General features: G+C 48.1%; 1 protein-coding gene across 2 annotated transcripts in view; it reads left to right on the forward strand.

Moving 5' to 3' along the window:
- The window catches only part of ELMO3 (engulfment and cell motility 3), a 987719-nt gene that overhangs the window by 439717 nt on the left and 525110 nt on the right, over window positions 1-22892 (forward strand). The window contains exon 1 of one of the 2 annotated variants that reach the window (XM_030203740.1): window positions 4711-4758. The exons of the other annotated variant lie outside the window; for it this stretch is intronic. Coding sequence (XP_030059600.1) covers window positions 4711-4758 — 48 coding nt within the window. Of the gene's footprint in view, window positions 1-4710; window positions 4759-22892 lie in introns of those variants that run through there. 2 annotated transcript variants of the gene reach the window in all.

A 22892-nucleotide genomic window follows, 5' to 3' on the forward strand; every position in this document is an offset into this window, starting at 1 on the left:
GTCACATTCTCTGTGTCACACACACACACACACACACACTGATGCAGGATCCCAGTCCCCCCTCCCCACCCCCTCTGCAAATCTCACACACACAAACACACACACTGATGCAGGACATGGATACATGGACACTCACTCTCTTTCTCTGTATCACACACTCAATTTCTAACACTCCCCCCTAGCAATGCTGAGCCCCTCAACTCACTTTCTCATAATCCAAATACATAGAAGAATACAAATCTGATTTTACTCCACAACATTACACATAATACAACAATGAAAATTATTCATTACCATCACAGCACATTTATCCTAACACTTCCATTTAAAACATTAATGGCAGAAAATCATCACCTTGCTAGCGCCCGTTTCATTTCTTTGATAAACGGGTCTTTTTTACTAGTAGTATGTTATAAATAAATGACAACTACGAGCATGAAAGATGAAGAAACAGAACCTTAACAAATAGTCCTCGTAATGGACATATAATAACTCTTCCTCTCTACGATTCCCTAATGTGTCTATACACACGAACCTTATTCTACCACAACATTACTGTATTTGTTCATACTGGAATTGGTGAACACCTTTACGGTACTATGTAAGCCACATTGAGCCTGCAAATAGGTGGGAAAATGTGGGATACAAATGTAACAAATAAAAAATGTATGAATTGAAAATATGCACAAAAAGACATAAAGTGCTTTAAAAAGAGGTAATAAAAATACAGTATGATAGTGGACCATATTGGAAGGAATAAAACAAACTACTAGAGTGACGCAGTCAGAACATTGTGTGCTATATTTATATAGTGAAAACAAGGGTGCTATACCAACACACTTGACGATTAATCACAGACAAAATAAACAGCGAAATGCTTGACAGAGCAGCACAAACCAAAAAAACAGAATAGACATGATTGCATATGCAAATAAAATTTAAACATTATATTCAAATTATATGAACAAAAATACAATAATGCCAGGTGTATGCAAATACTGAATACATAAACCAGAATTACAAGTTCAATATTAAAAGAAAAAAATTAAACAGATGATATGGCTTGTGAACACAGCTAACAAAGGATAAATATCTATATCTATCTATCTAGCTATACATGTCTATCTAGTGCTATATATATAAAATCTTCAATGAGAAATAGGAACTAGCTGGACTAAGTTTTGTTGTGTGGCAACACCCAGCATCGGGCATACAGCTATTCACATTCAAAATTGTACGTGCTGCACATATATGTATATATATGGTGGTGCGGCTCGACAGAACTTAATCTAGCTAGTTCCTTTTTCTCATTGAAGAAATTATATACATATAGATGTTAGATAGATATCTCTTTTGTTAGCTGTGTTAAGCTATATCACCTGTTTAGTTTTTTTCTTTTAATATTGCACTTGCAATTATGGTTTATGTATTCAGTATTTGAATACACTTGGCATAAATTATTGCATTTCTGTTCATATAATTTGATTATAATGTTTAAGTTTTAATTGCATATGCAGTCATCATGCCTATTCTGATTTCTTGCTTTGCACTGCTCTGTCACAGCATTTCACAGTTTATTTTGTCTATGATTAATCATCAAATGTGGCGGTATAGCACCCTTGTTCTCACTATGTAAATACAGCACGCAACATTCTGACTGTCGCTTTAGAAGTTTTTTTGTTATTCCTTCTAGTATAGTTCACTATTGCACTGTATTTTTGTTACCTCTTTTTGAAGCACTTATCGCACTGTCTTTTTATTATCTCTTTTTAAAGCGCTTTGTGTTTTTGTGCATGTTTTCAATTCATACATTTGTATATCATTTTTAGGGCTATTTGTTAATGTTCTGTTTCTTCATCTTTCAATCTGGTAGTTGTCATTTATTTATAACATTGTACATTATGGTATTCATATACTGTTACTCTCTTCCCCTTATGGATAAAAATACATGATATATTAACCAATTGTTATTTTGTTTACTATGTTATAAGATCCATTTTATAATTTTTTTCTTTTATCCATAGTGTGTACTATATTTGTACCAGTTTTCATTTTTTCACTTTTGTTTCTGTGGTTAATAAGGTATCTATGTTCATTAACATTGCAGTGCCAGGTATAGTTGCTTTATTTCATACTTTCCTGGTTTTAGTTTATTAATATTCGTTCACCATTTGTAATTAATCCTTTAATTGTTAATTATTTTTAAAAAATTTATTCTTTTATGTTAACATCTTTGATTTGATTTTACTTATCTTTGATTTTTTAGTAGTAGGTATTATCTATATTCAGTTTTAATCATTTATTTGTTTTTGTATTTTATTGGTGTGCTATATTGTACTATATTTTATAAATAAGTAATTAATATATATCTGTTTTTATGTTAGACTAGCCGTTAAGCCCGTTAAAACGGGCGCGTATTGGAATGTTTTTTTTTTCCCAAGGCCCCCCTCCCGTTGCAGCTGCAAGGCCCCCTGCCATCCTCCTTCCCTGCCAGCTCCAAGGCCCCCTCTGTCCCTCCCTCCCAGCTCCAAGGCTTCAGTCCTCCCCCCTTCCCAGCTGCAAGGCCCCCTGCCCGCCCGCTCTCCCTCCCTCCCAGTTCCAAGGCCCCAGGCCCTCCCCCCCCCCAGCTCCCAAGGCCCCCTGCTCTCCCTCACAACTGTAAGGGCCCCATTCCCTCACAACTGTAAGGGGCCCCATTCCCTCACAACTGTAAGGGCCCCTCTGCCCTCCCTCCCAGTTCCAAGGCCCCCTGCCCCCCCCGTGCCTTCTTCCCAGCCAGCTGGAAGGCCCCCTTCAGTCCAGCCCTCCCAGCTCCAAGGCCCCCCCTCCTTCTGAGACCTCCCATGTCCCCTCCCCCCCCCAAGGTAGCCGCTACCGCCCCCCCACCCCGGAGTCGCCCCCGCCCCCCCCCCCTTCACCCGGCCCGGGCCTTCTCTTCGTTATTCAACTTACAGCAGCGCCAAAACAGCAGCAAGCAGCAGCTCCCGTTGGCCTTCCTTCACTGCCTGTGCCTCGCCCTCGTGTGACGTCACGTTGGCGAGGGCGGGGCACAGGCAGGGAAGGAAGGCCGACGGGAGCTGAAGCTGAGCTGCTTGCTGCTGTTTCGGCGCTGCTGTAAGTTGAATAACGAAGAGAGGGCCCGGGCCGGGTGAAGGGGGGGTGGTGGCGACTCCAGGGGGGGGGGGGCGGTAGCGGGTACCTTGGGGGGGGAGCGGTAGCGACGTCAGCGGTTCCCTCCCTCCCCTTCCGCGCAGTTTCCCTCTCTGTCCCGCCCCCTCCCCCCGTCATCACGTCTTGACGCGGGGGCGGGACAGAGAGGGAAGTCTCTACTGCGCATTTGCAGGTGAGTCGGTCACTTGCCATTTATAGGTTTGATAAGGCTCCTGTCAAGCTTTTCCACAATTGGTTTGCATTGTTTTCGAAGCAATAAAGACTTGATTATCTGGATTTGCTTTGGTTTCCTCACTCCTGTCTGTTGGTTTGATACACATTTGTGAGGTTTGGAGTTTCTCCTTCCTTTTTGGTTCTTGTAAGCTCTATTTTCAATATCTAAAGCTCATAAAATTTGATATAAAGGCTGCAAGTATAAATTGAATAAAGTCACAAACAATGCTGAACCCTGCGGCACTCCCATATGCATTGGGTAAATAACTGGAACTCAATTATCAAATCTCACCTACATTGAATGTCCACTCAAATAAGAAACAAACCAGTCATAGATCCTTCCCCTAAAGTCTAACACGTGCAAGTGATAGAGGAGAATAGTATGGCCAATGCCAAAAGCTGATGAAAATTCAAAGTAACAAAACAAAATCGTCCATTATTATCTAATCCCTTCCGCAGCATATCAACAGTGGACAGCAACGAAGTTTCAGCACTGTGGGCCAGATTCTATATAAGGCACCTACAGAATCCGTTTGGTAAACATTTCCAGCTAAACGTATTCTATAAGTGGCACCTAGATTTAGACGCAGTATATAGAATATGCTTAGTTGATATCTCAGTGCATAAAACTGCGCGCCTCCATTTACACCAATGAAAATGTGGCATAAATCCCTGAGTGTAGATTTACATGCACTGGGCCATATTCTATAACTATGCAAGTAAACTTTGGAACACCCACTAAACGCCCATTTCCCCACCCATAACCATGCCCCTTTTGAGCTGCGCACCTTAGAATTTAGATGCAGTTCATTACAGAATACGCTTAATATTGTGTGCATAAATTCTAATCGTTGCCAATAGTGCTCATCATTGCTTGTTAGGTGCTGTTATCAATGATGATTAGCTTGTTAAGCCAATTAAGTTACGCGCATTGTTATAGAATAGGCTTAGATTTCAGCACGGAATGCTAGGCGCGCTATATAGAATCCAGCAGTATGTGCTCTCCTAAAACCATATTGATGTGGATCTAATAAAGCATTATTCTCCACAAAGCCCATCAATTGATTCAGCACAACCTTATCAATGACTTATTGCAATACTGAGTAAAATTGAGATTGGTCTGTAGTTATCTTTTTTTAGCAGAGGTTTAACAATTGCAATTTTTAAAGAATCTGGCACACTCCCTTTCTTAAGATTTTTGTTTACTTCTGCGGATGATCATGTGGGGGGGGGGGGGGGGGGGGTTGAAACTGGATTCATGTCTAACATGGAAAAAATACAGTGATTTAAAGCTGAACAGTGCATTGTCTCTTTTTATTCAAGGAAATGATTGACTTTCTCTGGAAGAAGGATGTGAGGCAGTTTGTTCACAAGGTGAGAAAAATAAGACCCTTTTTATCATCAGTCACTCAACCCTTTGTTATCGCCTCACATTTAACCATCCCACCCTTCCATCCTCCATTGAATTCTCTAGGGGATGTGTTCTGTCGAGTGCTGGTGAGCAGGGCCATCCTTGAGATGAAGGAAATAGGGGTGACTACCCTAGTCCCTGCACTTTGTATGGCCTGTGCAACTGTGGTAGCTGTATCCTATTTCTGTGTGCCCATGAGCCAAGAGTCACAGTGGTCCATGCAGTATGGGTGGAAACCTTGACGGCAGTAGAAAGAAGTGAAAAGCGCCCCCCTCCCCCAACCAGAGCTTATCAGTCTTTGGGAAGGATTCCCCTACTGTCCAGTCTTTGGAGGGTGGGGGTGCTCTGTCTAATTCATCCTGGATCCTAAAACACCCCCTAAGCACATTGTCAGTGCTACTGATGAGGTATTTTAGGTGATGCACAAAAGTCTATTGTTTTTATGTTTTGGTGTCCCTGCACTGTTTTAAAGAGTTTTTTTATGTGGGTATGAAGGTATGCTACAGAGAAAGTTTTGGAATTCAGTGAGGCAAATTTTTCTCTGGTAACACGTATAATAAATTTAGAGGATAATTTTGTAACAGGCTGCTTAACTTGTGCCGCAAGTATAAGCATAAGTTACACCTGTTATCTAAGAAAAATTGCATTCATACTTTCCCTTTGAACATTACCCTATTGAAATTATTTGCACACATTTACACCTGCTATTGACTAGACACAAATGAGGAAGACCACATGATGCTATATTCTGGAGTGAAAGCTAAACAGCTCAGGTCCTGCTCCCTACCTTAATATCCCATTATTTTCTGCTGGGCCTGGAGTGTGTGACCCTCAGACTCAGTGGGGTGGCACTTAGACACCAACAGAATTGGTTTCCGACCGCAAAATTACAAGATGAGATCAAAACCACAATGGAAAGATAAGGAGAAAGGCAAGATACCTGAAGTCAAGATGGAGGTACCACACAGCCCTTCTGGTTCTTCGGTTGCCTCGGTTTGGGTTGTCGAGATAACCACTGAGGCTATAGCAGGGATGGAATTACTTGTTTGTGGCTGATAGATGACAAATTGGAGTAGGGCCAGGAAAAATTGGATAATCTTAGTCAGAACTTTACTGAATTTCAACAACACACGTGTGACTTGGAAGACCACATTCAGAGGGTAGTGGACACCTTCAAGCTCAGATAATGAACAAACTAGCTTTACTGGAGGATAAGATTGTGCCAAGACTCATTGGTATACCTGAGTCAATAACAGATAAGGAGTTGGGTGGCTTCCTTGAGACCTGGATAATGCAGTCTCTACAGTTGGGTAATCACTTGGGGCCTCTATGGGTGGAATGAGCACACTGAGTAGGCCCGAAGCAGTTTACTAATGTCAGACCATGGGTGGTCATATTTAAACTACTTAATTATGCTCATAAGCTGGCCGTTCTGCAAGCCCTTCGCTCTGGCAAGGGTTTTACCTGACACAATCTCAGACTGAGTACTGCAACAGTATCTATGATGGCCATAAAGAAGCCAGCTTAAAGAAACTGCAATCAGCGCAGAATACTGCTGCACGTATGATCTTCAAGGCCTCACGATATCATAGAACATCTACTACTGCATACACTACACTGGCTTCCCGTGAGAGTGAGAATTCAATTCAAAATCTTGACCATTGTCTACCAAATCCTTAATGGCATGGCACCTGACTATTTCAGTCCACTCCTGACACTGTCTCATTGCAATGCCCAGCCAAGTACCAGAAATTACCTACTTCTACACTTAATTGCAAGGGACTAAGATTCAATTCCATTCACGCCTCATGTTTCACCTTCCTGGCATCGAAATTGTGGAACTCACTACTACTAGCCATAAGAAAATTTACAAACTGTCTACAATTTTGCAAGACCCTCAAAACTTCCCTCTTCAACAAGTCCTATACAGACAATGGCTAGCCCACCAAACACAGGACTATTATTTGCATAACACCACCTCACATAATGCCATCATGCAACCGATTACAAAATACATACCAAGAGATATTTATGTTTAAATCTTTTTTATTGAATTATATAAGTCAAAAGAAATTACATGCGCAGGCTCCGACATCCTCACATAACTATACAACCAACAACTATCAAGTTTCTAGTACCATCGCAATATGCATCTTAAGACTTCCCTCAACAATCCCTCCCTCCCTCTCCCACCCTCCCTCCCTCCCTCCCTCCGCACCCCCCTTTCCATCCCTATCTCTCCACTAGAAGGCAGGACACAACGCTTTGCATTATGGCAGTATGTTACACAGAGTTCAACAATTGAGAAGTCTACTTCTGGCTGCTGGTTGCAGAGTGTCCCAAAAGTGGCTCCATATCTTTGTCAGGCTTCTACCTGCTTCTGTTTCAAAGTCACTCACTCCTCGCCTCTCTAATTTCAGCATCTCCACCATCTGTACCCTCCAATGAGCCAGGGTAAGGCCGGCACTTTCTCTCCAGTTCAGTAATATCACTCTTTTCCCCTGCAGCATGGATCTCTGCAAAAATCTCTTCAGGCCCGGCGCTTTAAGGCCCTTGTACATCACCTCATCAAATAAAAGCAAGGGCTGCAAAGGCACTTTACGATCCCAGTATGTCTCAATAGCGTTTATAATCTCACTCCAGAAGCTATGTACCTGCGGACAGGACCAAAACATATGTCCCAGAGTAGCAGGATCTTGTCCACACTTTGGGCATGCCCCTGAAGCTCCAAATTTCGCCTTGTATGCTTGGTTAGGTGCAATGTAAAGTCTCAAAGCAAATTTATACTGCAGCTCCCAGTCCCGTAAAAAGGGGGTAGCTTTCAGGATGCTCCTCAGGAACGCTGTTAATAGGGTCTCCGTGACTTCTGCTTGTAGGTCATCAGCCCACTTTTTTGCACATCCTCTGTAATCTGTTTCTCCGAGGACAAGCAGGCTGCTTGTTCTCATGACTGGGTGACGTCCGCGGCAGCCCCCACCAACCGGAAGAAGCTTCGCGGGCGGTCCGCACGCAGGGCACGCCCACCGCGCATGCGCGGCCGTCTTCCCGCCCGTGCGCGACCGTTCCCGCCAGTCTTGTTTTTTCCGCGCTGGAGAGAGTCGTGCGTCACCGCTCTCTCTTGTCAGCCCCGGAAAACCGTCGTGTTTTTCGCAAATTTCTTATTTTTTTGTTTGTTTCTGGTTCCCGCGCGTTCCGGACCCTTTTCTTTTCTTGTTTAAAAAAAAAAAAAAAGTGAACGCGCTTGTTTTTCCCTCGTTTTCTAGCGGGGGCGTCGCGTTGCGGCCTTGTGGCCGCGCGGTCGATTTATTTTTCGAGGTGTGATTTACCGTCACCATCGACGACTTTAATTTCGCCGACGTGATTTTTCCGTCGATGTCCTCGAAGGTCCCGAGTGGATTTAAGAAGTGTGGTCGGTGCGGCCGGCCTATCTCGCAGACCGACACCCACGCTTGGTGCCTCCAGTGCCTCGGGCCGGAGCACAATATCAAGTCGTGCTCTTTGTGTCTTGGTCTCCGGAAACGGACTCAGGTTGCGAGGCAAGTTCTACGGGACCGTCTTTTTGGAACTTGCGCCGGCCCCTCGACGTCGACCTCGATGGCATCTGTATCGACGGCCGGTTCTTCGGTACCGGTATCGATGTCCGCGAAATCGGCACCGATGGCATCGACCCCAGGAGCACAGGTCCCGTCGGCCCGCCGGTCCTCCGGTGAGGGTAGGGGTGAGAGGCCGCGTGGGCAATCGGCCCCGGTCACTCCCTCTGCCCATGGCCCTTGGGACCGAACCCTGTCTGACCCGGTTCCTCGAGACCGAGGGGGATCGACCTCCTCCTCCTCCATTCCACCTGGCGCCGATGACGGGCACCGCAAAAAATCAAAGAAGCACCGTCATCGGTCGCCCTCGATGCATCCGGCTCTCGGTGCCAGCGAGGAGTCGACGCCGAAGCGTCAGCGTCGAGAGGAGAGGTCCCCTTCGGTAGTGGAGGTACCGACGCGTCAGGGTCCCAGCACTTCGGTGCAGTCTCCTGGACCCGAGCAGCTTCCGGCACCGACACCTCTACCGGCCCCCCCGTCTTTCCCGACAGCGGGCCTGGACGAGTGCCTCCGAGCCATGCTTCCGGGGATCCTAGAAGGGCTGATGCGCCAGGCTCTGCCGGTGCCGGGGGTGCTTACGCCCTCGGCGCCGTTGCCTGTGGTGCCGGCGAGCTCTAGCCCGGTGCCGAGGCCTTCGACACCGCCACCGCTTGCGGCGCCGGTCTCGACCGCCACCGCTTGCGGCGCCGGTCTCGACCGCCACGCAGGTGGAGTCCCCGTCGACGTCGATGGAGGGAGCTTCGTCCCAGCTGGCGCGGGAGTCCACCGCTCGACGACACCGAGGCCTCGGTGCCTCGACGTCGAGCCGGGCCCGGTTAAGGACTCAGCTACATGAGCTTATGTCCGATACCGAGGAAGAGGCCTCGTGGGGGGAAGAGGAGGACCCCAGATATTTCTCCTCAGAGGAGTCTGTGGGCCTTCCCTCTGACCCCACGCCTTCACCAGAGAGGAAGCTCTCGCCTCCTGAGAGCCTCTCCTTTGCCTCCTTTGTCAGGGACATGTCCATTTGCATTCCCTTCCCCGTGGTCTCTGTGGATGAGCCGAGTGCTGAGATGCTCGAGGTTCTCGACTATCCATCACCACCTAGAGAGTCCTCCACGGTGCCGTTGCACAATGTCCTCAAAGAGACACTGCTTCGGAACTGGATGAGACCATTATCTAATCCCACCATTCCCAAGAAAGCAGAGTCCCAGTACAGAATCCACTCGGACCCGGAGGTCACGTGATGACGTGGAGCTGAGCGGAGGCCTCTGAAACGGGCTCCGACTCGACCGCTTAAGAATCAGCTATTTAACACCGTTCCCCCCCCGGGATTAAATTAGAATCCGCAGCTACAGACGGTGGAAAGTGAGAGGCACAACGAGAGCGAGTCGCGGAAGCGCTGCGCTGAGAGTACAGGAGGTTATGCCCGCCAAGACCCCGCGGGGAAAGCAAATTCCTAACGCGGCACAAAGCAAGATGGCGGCGACTCCGCAGGTAGAAGCGGTGGGCCCGTTACCTGCTGAAATGGTGAGAGACATGGTGCAACAAATATCCACAATGCTAGAAGACAAGTTGACCAAATTGCAAACGTCGGTTGACCAAATCCGCGAGGCGCTGGAGCGCCAGAGCGCTAGAATACAGCACGTGGAGGACAGGGTCTCGACTTGTGAAGACACAGCGGCGAACACGAACGAACGAGTAGCGGCGCTGGAAAGAAGATGTGAGCAGCTGACTCAGAAAGCTGACGATCTGGAAAACCGCAGCAGAAGAAATAACTTACGGCTTGTGGGCATACCAGAGTCAGTGAAAGCAATGGAGCTCAGGAAGATGGTGGAACAATGGCTGCCTAAAGAGCTGGGCCTGGACGCCAACAAAATTCCCCTGCCAGTGGAAAGAGTACATAGAGTTGGACAGATAAGAGAGAACGAGAGCAGGCCAAGGCAAGTGCTTGCAAAATTGCTGAATTATATGGACAAGGAAGCACTGCTACAAGCATACAGGAGCAAATCGGGTCTTACATATGAAGGGGAGAAAATCTTGCTTTTTCAGGACTACTCGGCTACAGTCGCGGACCAGCGGAAAGCTATGGGCCGGCATTGCAAAAGATTGTATGACAAAGGAGTCCGATTTGCCTTACTATACCCGGCAAAGGTGCGGGTGTTGCACGAAAACAAAACTTTGTTTTTCAGCGAAGCAGCAGAGCTGGAAAAATTTGTGACCACCTTACAATGAGAAGGAACAGTTAAAATGTGTTGGGAAAACTTTTTTTTTCTTACTGGAATGTAAGGGCTGCGGAGCTGGCAAAGATGCAAGGAGCTCACAGAAGTCAACGAGCATGCAATGGACTAGAACAGAATGTAAGCGCAAACATAGATATGAAAGAAAAGTTAGTGCCATGAGAGGCTCAGTTAAGTTACGTAGTGTGCAAGTTGACTCTTTAAGTATGCACAAGTTCTTGTTAATATTCATGTTTTTTCTTCACTAGAAGGCACAAGTAATTGGTCACAGGAATATAATGGAATGATTAAGAAATATCGGTATTGCATGAAGTGTGAGATATCCCGGGGGGAGGGGGGGGGGGGATAAGGGTAATGAGGACGGAACTCGGGAGAGTTGGTGATGTGAAGGGGAGTGAACATGTTGTATATTGGTACGCATAAGGGGTACATGTGTTTAAGGGGTAAGAATAGCAGGGGGAAAATGGGGGGGGGGGGAGGGAAGCAGAGGAGGGAGGGGAGAGGAGGGAGGGAGGGAGTAGAAGTTTCTCAAAGAATATCTAAGTGGAAGTTGAGCAGGCGAGGGAATAAAATGAAAGAGAAGTGTGAGAATCAACAGAGTCAAGTACAATGTAGTTTAAATCTGGGGGCTCAGCTGGGAGGCCCGCAGATGGTGTTGGGGACTAGAGCACGAGTTGAAAAGAAAAGCGCCGCCCTTAATGGCTAGTCTTAAGATTGTGTCACTGAATGTGGATGGAGTGCACTCCCCAGTAAAGAGAACAAAGATTCTACAGGCCCTTAAGTGCCAAAAAGCGGATGTGGCTATGCTGCAGGAAACCCATCTAAACAAATTAGAGCATCTTAAACTAAAGAAAGATTGGGTGGGGGAGGTATTCTACGCAGCTTATAATGGAAGACAAAGAGGAGTGGCAATATTGATAAGGAAAAATATGATTTTTGATTTGCATAACATGTATCAAGACCCTGACGGTCGCTTCCTAATAGTGACAGGTGAACTGCAGGGGAAAAGGGTTGGGCTATGCAGTGTTTATGCTCCCAATATTTATAATCAGAAATTTTTTAGTACATTAATAGCCAAGCTGATGGCCTTAGATAGCTACCAGCTTATAGTTGGAGGGGACTTCAATATAACAAGCGATCCATCAATAGATTGTAAGCCAGCGAGGAGGGCGGGTAAAGACCACGAAGATAAGGGAGTTAACTTGCTATTGAAAGATTTAGCATTAGTGGACATATGGAGGCAGCAACACTTAGAAGACCACGATTACACCTTTTTTTCCCACCCCCATGGGGCACATTCTCGCCTGGACTACCTACTGGTATCACACATAATTAGCGTCGCAGCGACTCGTTCGGGAATTGAAGAGCCAGCGGTATCGGACCATGCTCTGGTATGGGTGGAGATATCCTGGGGAAAGAGGGATGGACGAGTTAGGTGGAGGATGAATCCAGCATTATATAAAAGCAGAGATTTCTGCACATATCTGAGAAGGAGCTGGCTGGAATTTATAGGAGATAACGATACAAAGGAGGTGAGCCCAAGAATCTTCTGGGAAGCTGCCAAGGCAGTGTTAAGAGGGAAGATCATTTCATATGTTGCGACCACGAATAAAAAAAGGGGGGAAAAAATGAAGGAGCTCACTATGCAATTACGGGAAGCGCGAAGGGCGTTAATAGGTTGCACAACTGAAGATAATAGGCAAGCATACATGGAGTGCAGGAAAAACATACAGGCTATGTTGGATGAAGGTGCGATGTATAACGTCAAACTGTACAAATATAAATTACATCAATGGGGTAATAGAACAGGTAAAATGCTGGCGTCTCTTGTAAATCAGAGGACATCGAGGAAATACATAAGTAAAATAAAAAACGGGCAGGGAAGAATATGTGACACAGCAGTAGAAATTCAAGGGGAATTTGAACAGTTTTTCACGTCACTGTACGAAGAGGGATCCTTTCCAAAGGATAAATGCAGAGATTTCCTTGAGGGGGTGGGGTTGGCCAAGATGTCGGAAGAGCAGCAGCAGATGCTAAATGCCCCAATTCAGGGGAAGGAGGTACAAAACATTATTAAACGATTAACCCTAGCAAAGGCACCGGGCCCGGATGGCCTGGGAGGGGAATATTACAAAATTCTTAAGGACATGATAGTGGAACCGTTCATTGCAATGTGTGAGGATATTAGGGAAACGGGCAACATGGGATCGGTGTTAAACCATGCACATATAGTGGTAATCCCCAAGCCAGGGAGAGATGGAGAACTGGTGAGTTCTTACAGGCCAATTTCATTGCTGAACCAGGATGTGAAGATACTGGCGGCAGTCCTTGCAGGGCGTCTGGGGAGTGTGGTGCCCAGTTTGGTGCACTCGGATCAGGTCGGATTTGTTAAGGGAAGGTATGCGTCGGCTAACATCTTAAAAGTATGCAGAGTTCTGATGGAGGGGAAGGGAAGGAGAGGAGATGCCATGTTGGCCAGTCTGGATGCCGAGAAAGCCTTTGATAAGGTGATCTGGAAATATATGTTTTGGATCTTAGAGCGTTTCGGCATCCAGGGGGACTTCATGAAGTGGATTAAGGCGTTATATAGCTCCCCGACGGCTCAAATATTAATAAATGATTCTTTATCGGGAGGAATCGCTCTGGGGAGGGGGACTCGACAGGGGTGCCCACTGTCGCCTTTATTATTTATACTGACTTTAGAACCGCTGGCAGCTAAAATAAGACAGGAAGAAAGTTTGAAAGGAATAAGAGTGGGGGGAGAAGAACATAAAATAAATCTGTTCGCAGATGATATGCTTCTAATGATAGATGATGCAACTGAAGTTTTACCGTTAGTAATGCAGATTATTCGTGAGTTCGGGACCTTCTCAGGTCTTAGAATAAACTTTGAAAAGTCAGAGGCATTGGCGGTTAATGATAAGTGCCAATGTTTTGAATCGCGGAACTTCCCACTACGGCGGGCACAAACAGGTATTAAATATCTTGGGGTATACCTTAGCGCGGATAAGGACTGGGTATATAAAAGGAATTTAACTGACCGCATAGAAGAGGTAAAACAATTATGCAAAAAATGGAAGGAATTCCCAATAAATTTTATGGGTAGGATTGCACTCACAAAGATGGTGCTACTGCCTAAGTTATTGTATCCCATGCAAATGTTGCCATTATGGGTGAACAGGGAAGAGGAGAAACAATATAAGAGCATAGTGAGCGCCTTCATCTGGCATTCAAAACGCCCAAGGATAGCATTCGCTAAACTGGCACAAGGTAAAGCACAGGGAGGGCTGCGACTACCGGATCTGAGGAGATACAATGTGGCATCACTAATGCGATGGACACATGAGCTGATATCAGGGGAGGGGCATTACGCGCTCGCAGGATTTTGGGAGAGCTGGTGCAGCCCACATGATCCCTTCACAATACTAGAATCCTGGGCTGTGCGGGGAGCTAGGAAAATAGTGGGGAACCCCTACGTGGCTGCGTTACAAAGGGCATGGAGGTGGTGGAGAGGACACGGAGAGGCGGGCAAGGGGGTTAGCCCATTCATGCCATTAGTGGGAAACATGGCTTTCCCAGCAGGACAGGGCGTGTCGATATTTGGGAGCTGGCGGGAAAAGGGATGTAGATTTATAGGACAGTTCCGGAAGGAGGGAGATGACACCTTTCCAACTTTTGATACGGTAAAACATGAATTGCAGTTAACTGGCTCACAATTTTTCGCCTATCTGCAAGCACGAGACTATGTGTTAAGTGAAGAGCGTAGGACTCGGTCAATAGCTCGCTTCACTAAATTAGACCTTTTGTTTATGCAGACTAGCCCACTCAGTAATGGGTTGTCAAGGTGGCATCAGGTGATGAGAGACCATAAAAAAGCGCCTCACATGTCATACTTAGCAGAGGAATGGAGCAGAGACACAGTAGAAGAGGTCACAGTAGAACGTTTGGGGGCAGTATTTCGGAACCTGGGGAAGATAACACCGAATGCATCATTGCAAGACATTCAGTACAGGACACTATACAGGGTACATATTACCAAGGCAAGAGGAAAGTTGCTGGGGATGTGGGAAGAGGACAAATGCAACAAATGTAAGAGAAATGTGGGCACATTCTTACATTCTTTTATGGAGTGTCCCTCACTGCATGAGTTCTGGACAGAGGCGCTGAAGCTACTGGAAGAGATATTGCAGTGCACAGTGGAATGGCAGTATTCTGTCACCCTGATGGGGTGTGGGGAGTCACTCCAAAAGCAAGGACTGGGGGCGGCCCAGTCCAAATTCTTATTACTAGCAATGATAATTCTGAAGAAATGCATATTAAGGATGTGGGTTGATGAAAACCCCCCGGACCTGGAACTATGGAAGTCATATATGATAGAGATGGGTAGCTGGGTAAGCATGACATATAAATCTGCTAATGCTCTCGGACTTCGTCAATACCGAGATCTGTGGGGAAGAACTCAGACTCTGTTCTCACAACATTGCTCTACGCCTGGGCAGTAGAAAATATGTGTCGTCTGGGAAACATACAAGGGACGGGGGAGGGGAGAGGGGAGGGGAGGGGAGGGGAGGGGGGAAGCAGGGTGGGAAGGGATAAGAAATAAATGATGTGGAGATCAGATGGATAAAGAGTTATTACATGTTGATGTATATAAAGTTTCATTATATATATTTGTATAGAACGGTTTGGACGGAGATATAAGCTGTATGGTGACTGACTCCTCATGTAATAAAAATATTTTCAAAAAAAAAGAATCCACTCGGACCCAGAGTTAATGCGGCCCCAATTGCCCCATGACTCGGCGGTCGTGGATTCTGCTCTCAAGAGGGCACGGAGTTCGAGGGATACCACCTCGGCGCCCCCGGGGCGGGAGTCTCGCACTCTGGACTCGTTTGGGAGGAAGGCCTACCAATCTTCCATGCTCGTGACCCGCATCCAATCGTACCAGCTCTACACGAGCATCCACATGCGGAACACTGTGAAGCAACTGGCGGACCTGGTTGATAAGCTCCCGCCGGAGCAGTCCAGGCCTTATCAGGAGGTGGTCAGGCAGCTGAAGGCGTGCAGAAAGTTCCTGTCCAGGGTTATATATGACACCTGTGACGTGGCATCTCGTGCTGCGGCCCAAGGTATAGTGATGCGCAGGCTCTCATGGCTGCGTGCCTCTGACCTGGACAACCGCACCCAGCAGAGACTGGCCGACGTCCCTTGCCGGGGGGATAATATTTTTGGCGAGAAGGTCGAGCAGCTGGTGGACCAACTGCATCAGCGGGAAACCACCCTCGACAAGCTCACCCACCGGGCGCCTTCAGCATCCACCTCAGCAGGTGGACGTTTTTCCCGGGCCCGGCAGGCTGCGCCCTATGCTTTTGCCAAGCGTAGGTACACCCAGCCGGCCCGAAGGCCTCGACAGGCACAGGGACAGCCCCAGCGCGCTCGTTCTCGTCAACAGCGTGCGCCTAAGCAGCCCCCTGCGCCTCCACAGCAAAAGCCGGGGACGGGCTTTTGACTGGATCCACGGGAACATAGCGGCCCTCAAAGTGTCCGTGCCGGACGATCTGCCGGTCGGAGGGAGGTTAAAATTTTTTCACCAAAGGTGGCCTCTCATAACCTCTGACCAGTGGGTTCTCCAAATAGTGCGGTGCGGATACGCCCTAAATTTGGCCTCCCTTCCACCAAATTGTCCTCCGGGAGCTCAATCCTTCAGCTCCCATCACAAGCAGGTACTTGCAGAGGAACTCTCCGCCCTTCTCAGCGCCAATGCGGTCGAGCCCGTACCACCGGGGCAGGAAGGGCAGGGATTCTATTCCAGGTACTTCCTTGTGGAAAAGAAAACAGGGGGGATGCACCCCATCCTAGACCTGAGAGGCCTGAACAAATTCCTGGTCAAAGAAAAGTTCAGGATGCTTTCCTTGGGCACCCTTCTGCCAATGATTCAGAAAAACGATTGGCTATGTTCCCTGGATTTAAAGGACGCATACACTCACATCCCGATACTGCCAGCTCACAGACAGTATCTCAGATTCCGCCTGGGCGCACGGCACTTTCAGTATTGGCTCGCCTCTGCCCCACGGGTGTTTACAAAGTGCCTCGTGGTGGTGGCTGCGTATCTATGCAAGCTGGGAGTGCACGTGTTCCCATATCTCGACGATTGGCTGGTCAAGAACACCTCGGAGGCAGGAGCCCTCCGGTCCATGCAGTGCACTATTCAACTCCTGGAGCTGCTGGGGTTTGTGATAAATTACCCAAAGTCCCATCTCCAGCCAACCCAGTCTCTGGAATTCATAGGAGCTCTGCTGAATACCCAGACAGCTCAGGCCTTCCTTCCCGAAGCGAGGGCCAACAACCTCCTGTCCCTGGCTTCGCAGACCAGAGCGTCTCAGCAGGTCACAGCTCGGCAGATGTTGAGACTTCTGGGTCATATGGCCTCCACAGTCCATGTGACTCCCATGGCTCGTCTTCACATGAGATCTGCTCAATGGACCCTAGCTTCCCAGTGGTTCCAAGCCACCGGGAATCTAGAGGATGTCATCCGCCTCTCCACCAGTTGCCGCACTTCACTGCTCTGGTGGACCATTCGGACCAATTTGACCCTGGGACGTCCATTCCAAATTCCACAGCCCACGAAAGTGCTGACGACGGATGCATCTCGCCTGGGGTGGGGAGCTCATGTCGATGGGCTCCACACCCAGGGTCTGTGGTCCCTCCAGGAAAAGGATCTGCAGATCAACCTCCTGGAGCTCCGAGCGATCTGGAACGCACTGAGGGCTTTCAGAGATCGGCTGTCCTGCCAAATTATCCAAATTCGGACAGACAATCAGGTTGCAATGTATTACACCAACAAGCAGGGGGGCACCGGATCTCGCCCCTTGTGTCAGGAAGCTGTCGGGATGTGGCGTTGGGCTTGCCAATTCGGCATGCTCCTCCAAGCCACATACCTGGCAGGTGTAAACAACAGTCTGGCCGACAGACTGAGCAGAGTCATGCAACCGCACGAGTGGTCGCTCCATTCCAGAGTGGTACGCAAGATCTTCCGAGAGTGGGGCACCCCCTCGGTGGACCTTTTCGCCTCTCAGACCAACCACAAGCTGCCTCTGTTCTGTTCCAGACTACAGGCACACGGCAGGCTAGCGTCGGATGCCTTTCTCCTCCATTGGGGGACCGGCCTCCTGTATGCTTATCCTCCCATACCTTTGGTGGGGAAGACCTTACTGAAGCTCAAGCAAGACCACGGCACCATGATTCTGATAACGCCCTTTTGGCCCCGTCAGATCTGGTTCCCTCTTCTTCTGGAGTTGTCCTCAGAAGAACCGTGGAGATTGGAGTGTTTTCCGACTCTCATTTCGCAGAACGACGGAGCGTTGCTGCACCCCAACCTTCAGTCTCTGGCTCTCACGGCCTGGATGTTGAGGGCATAGACTTCGCTGCGTTGGGTCTGTCGGAGGGTGTCTCCCGTGTCTTGCTTGCCTCTAGGAAGGATTCCACTAAAAAGAGTTACTTTTTCAAGTGGAGGAGGTTTGTCGTTTGGTGTGAGAGCAAGGCCCTAGAACCTCGTTCTTGCCCTGCACAGAACCTGCTTGACTACCTTCTGCACTTATCAGAGTCTGGCCTCAAGACCGACTCAGTAAGGAATCACCTTAGTGCGATCAGTGCTTACCATTATCGTGTGGAAGGTAAAGCCATCTCTGGAGAGCCTTTAGTCGTTCGATTCATGAGAGGCTTGCTTCTGTCAAAGCCCCCTATCAAGCCTCCTGTAGTGTCATGGGATCTCAACGTCGTCCTCACCCAGCTGATGAAACCTCCTTTTGAGCCACTGAATACCTGCCATCTGAAGTACTTGACCTGGAAGGTCATTTTCTTGGTGGCAGTTACTTCAGCTTGTAGGGTCAGTAAGCTTCAAGCCCTGGTCGCTCATGCTCCGTATACCAAATTTCATCACAACAGAGTAGTGCTCCGCACCCACCCAAAGTTCCTGCCGAAGGTGGTGTCGGAGTTCCATCTTAACCAGTCAATTGTCTTGCCAACATTCTTTCCCAGGCCGCATACCCGCCCTGCTGAACGTCAGTCGCACACATTGGACTGCAAGAGAGCATTGGCCTTCTACTTGGAGCAGACCAGCCCCACAGACAGTCCGCCCAATTGTTTATTTCTTTCGACCCTAACAGGCTAGGGGTCGCTGTCGGGAAACGCACCATCTCCAATTGGCTAGCAGATTGCATTTTCTTCACTTACGCCCAGGCTGGGCTGACTCTTGAGGGTCATGTCACGGCTCATAGTGTCAGAGCCATGGCAGCGTCGGTGGCCCTCTTGAAGTCAGCCACTATTGAAGAGATTTGCAAGGCTGCGACGTGGTCATCTGTCCACACATTCACATCACATTACTGCCTCCAGCAGGATACCCGACGCGACAGTCGGTTCGGGCAGTCGGTGCTGCAGAATCTGTTTGGGGTGTAAATCCAACTCCACCCTCCAGGACCCGAATTTATTCTGGTCAGGCTGCACTCTCAGTTAGTTGTTCTTCGTAGGTCAATTTTCTGTTGTACCCTCGCCGTTGCGAGGTTCAATTGACCTGGGTTCTTGTTTTGAGTGAGCCTGAGAGCTAGGGATACCCCAGTCGTGAGAACAAGCAGCCTGCTTGTCCTCGGAGAAAGTGAATGATACATACCTGTAGCGGGTGTTCTCCGAGGACAGCAAGCTGATTGTTCTCACCTACCCTCCCTCCTCCCCTTTGGAGTTGCGTTTTCATCATTTTTGCTTGTCATTCAACTGGCGGGAACGGTCGCGCACGGGCGGGAAGACGGCCGCGCATGCGCGGTGGGCGTGCCCTGCGTGCGGACCGCCCGCGAAGCTTCTTCCGGTTGGTGGGGGCTGCCGCGGACGTCACCCAGTCGTGAGAACAATCAGCCTGCTGTCCTCGGAGAACACCTGCTACAGGTATGTATCATTCACTCTTCCGTTGTGTCCAGCAGGTTGCGATGGAAGAACCTCAGCGGCACCACAGTTTGGGATTCTAATGTGAGAGCCGAGCTTATTACCTCTTGTACATCTTCGCACAGATTCACCCAGCCTAATGAGGAAGCGTAGTGCCGCACCTGGTGGTAAGCAAAGATGTCCAAGGTTGGCAGTCCAAACTCTTGCTGCAGTTGCGGGAATTGTTTGATTTTCCCTTCCTCATCCAGCAGCTGATACAAATACTGGATCCCACGTGCTTGCCAATCAATAAAAGTCTTGGAGGAAGTCCCCACTGGGAAATCTGGATTATACTTTAATGGCAGAAAAGGCGTTGCTGCCGAAGAAAATCCATGTCTCCGACAGAGCCACCTCCATGCTGCCTGTGCCGAGGATGCAAACGGGTTTTTCTTTATCTCCATCCTTGGTCTCCTTCTGGTGGTATGTACCAGCCACCCAAGATGCTCATGAGGGGACAACAAGGCCTCTATATTAATTGGCTTGAAGTTCTTCGTACCAGCCAGCCAGTCTCTAATATTTCTCAATATGCTAGACACTACAAAATACCTAATGTTCAGAAGTCCCATGCCCCCATGAGCCCGGGGCTTCTGTAGTACCCCCATTGTCAATCTGGGGCGCCGTCCCCTCCACAAGAAACCCTGCACCATCTGATGCAGTGCCCTTTCCTCTCTCCTCCGCAGCCATATTGGCAGCATTTGAAATAAGTAGAGCCACTTTGGCGCTAGCATCATGTTGAAAAGTGCTACGCGGCCCGTGAGAGAAATGGGATAGGCGCCCCAGAGTTGCAGCAGTCTTTTGGTCTCCGCCATTAAGGGAAATACATTCAGTCTATACAGAGTGGACAGATCTTCCGGTACCCAAACTCCTAAATACTTGATTTGACCCAACTTTCCTTCACCCCATTTCCTAACGGCATCCCTTGTGATTTGGTGAGATTAAGTTTAAAACCTGAAAGATTCCCATAGCTTTGCAAGACCTCTAACAGACATTGAAGGGAGGAGTGTCTCGCATCCAACAGCAGTAATAGGTCATCTGCATAGGCAAGTATTTTCGTAGTTACCCCTTGTATTCCAAACCCACCTATCCCCCTCTCTTCCCGTATCTTACACAACAATGGTTCCAATGATAGCACAAACAGGATTGGGGACAATGGACACCCCTGCCGAGTCCCACACCCTATGTCCAGCTCTCTGGTTCTCACTCCGTTCACTATAAGCCTGGCTTTGGGTGCTGAGTATAGCGCTTGTATAGCTTGAAGATACCAACCCGTTATCCCCACCCACTGTAATGTTTCGAACATGAAGGGCCAAGATACCCGATCAAAAGCACGCTCTGCGTCCAAACTAACTATCAAGCCGCTCTCGCCTCCCATCTTTTTATAGATTGCAGCTGCTAACAGCTTTCGGACATTCAGTACAGACTGTCGTCCTCTAACGAAGCCCACCTGGCTCTCATGCACTATCTGAGGCAACAGAGGGGCCAACCGATCCGCAAGCGCCCGCGCCAGGATCTTCAGATAAACATTTATTAACGAAATGGGCCTGTAAGAACCAGGGTCTAGTAAATCCCGTCCCCCTTTTGGTAGTAAACTCACTAATGCTATATTTTCCTGAGGGGGCAGGGCTCCTTGTTCAACCACTGCATTATAGAAATCCCATAATGGCCCTACTAACTGCGCTCCCATCATTTTATAAAACTCTCCTGAGTAGCCATCAGGCCCCGGCGCCGAATAAAGTTTGAGTGATTTAATTGCCCTTTGTATTTCTTTAGCTGTGAGAGGTGCACCAAGCCCCTCCACCGCCTCAGCTGTGAATAGAGGCATTCCTGACTTCTGCAGATACGCTCGTACCGCTCCTACATCCACAACCTCCCCCTTGTATAAATCTGCAAAGTGCCTCCAAAATGTGTCAGCTATAGCATCTGCTTGCTGTTCAACCTTTCCTTCCCTATTTCGAATTGCTGCTACAAAATGGGGTCTACGAGCTCTCTTCACCATCCGCGCTAAATACCCTCCTACTCTATCTCCATGTTTATACAACTTATACTTCCTATAGATAAGTGAGCGTGTCATTCTCTCATGCACTAGTTCATTTAGCGCTACCTTAGCCGCCTTCAGTGATTCATAATTCCCTATTGTGGGAGTTTTTACATACTGCTTCTTTACCTCTCTGAATTGCCTCTCCCTCACTATGATCCCTTGTGCAATACGACGATTACGCTGGCTTACATATGCTATTATGTGCCCTCTCATTACTGCTTTTGCTGCCGCCCAGAAGCGCACTGGATCATCTGCGTGTTGAGCATTAAAGGTGCTATATTCTTCCCATTTAGACATTACATATTGTTGGAATTCAGAGGAATGAAACAAATAAGCCGGGAACCTCCAATGCGCTTCTGCCCTATAATACGGCTGCGCTTCTAAATCTATCCAGATCATGGCGTGGTCAGACAATTCCTCCGGCCCTATACTCGCTGCCTGCACCTGGTAAAAAATCTCCTGGGATAATAGTATATAATCTATTCTGGATTGGGTCTTATGGACCCTAGATGTGTGAGTATAATCTTGCTCATCTAAGTGCAGCAGCCGCCACGGATCTACTAATCCTGCTGACTTACTGAAAGTCTCCAGCAACGTATGCCTGCCTGTCCCTCCCTTTTTCCTGATCCCTGATCGATCCATTTCCCAGTCAAATACTTGGTTCATATCTCCCGCCACTATTAGGGGCAGACTTTCATATTTTTGGCATTGTACTAGTAGCTGCAAATAGAAACTTACACTCGCCCCTGTCGGTGCATAAACTGCCACCAATAATCTCTCCTGGCCCTGTAAATTTATTTTTACCCCCACATACCTTCCTTCATTATCCTTAAATAGAGGCGTGATCTGGCATGCTAGTGCCTTGTGTATTAGGAGTGCCACCCCTCCTCTTCTACCACATGCTGGGGAACAGTGCACCTCCCCCACCCACTGTCTTTTTAATTTGTCATGCTCTTCTTGTGAGAGCCGCGTTTCCTGTACGCAAGCTATTTGAGCCCCTTGCCGCTTCAGGGCATCTAAGATCTTTGTTCTTTTTATTGGGGACGTGATCCCACAGACATTCCAGGAGACCACCCGAGTCGCACCTCCCTTTGGTTTAATCAGGATCATAATTGTGGCCCATTGTCGATATTACTATTCTGTATCCCCGGGGGTGCCCAGCCTCCCCCCCAGAGAGTTGCCCGTTCCGTGCCCAGCTTCTGGCCTGCTTTCCCAATTGCCTAGGCCTCTGCCCATAATGCCACTCGTTCACACCACCTCTTTTCTTGTACCTCCTTTCC

The sequence above is a fragment of the Microcaecilia unicolor genome, chromosome 5 (assembly GCF_901765095.1).
Source record: "Microcaecilia unicolor chromosome 5, aMicUni1.1, whole genome shotgun sequence".
Lineage (NCBI taxonomy): Eukaryota > Metazoa > Chordata > Amphibia > Gymnophiona > Siphonopidae > Microcaecilia > Microcaecilia unicolor.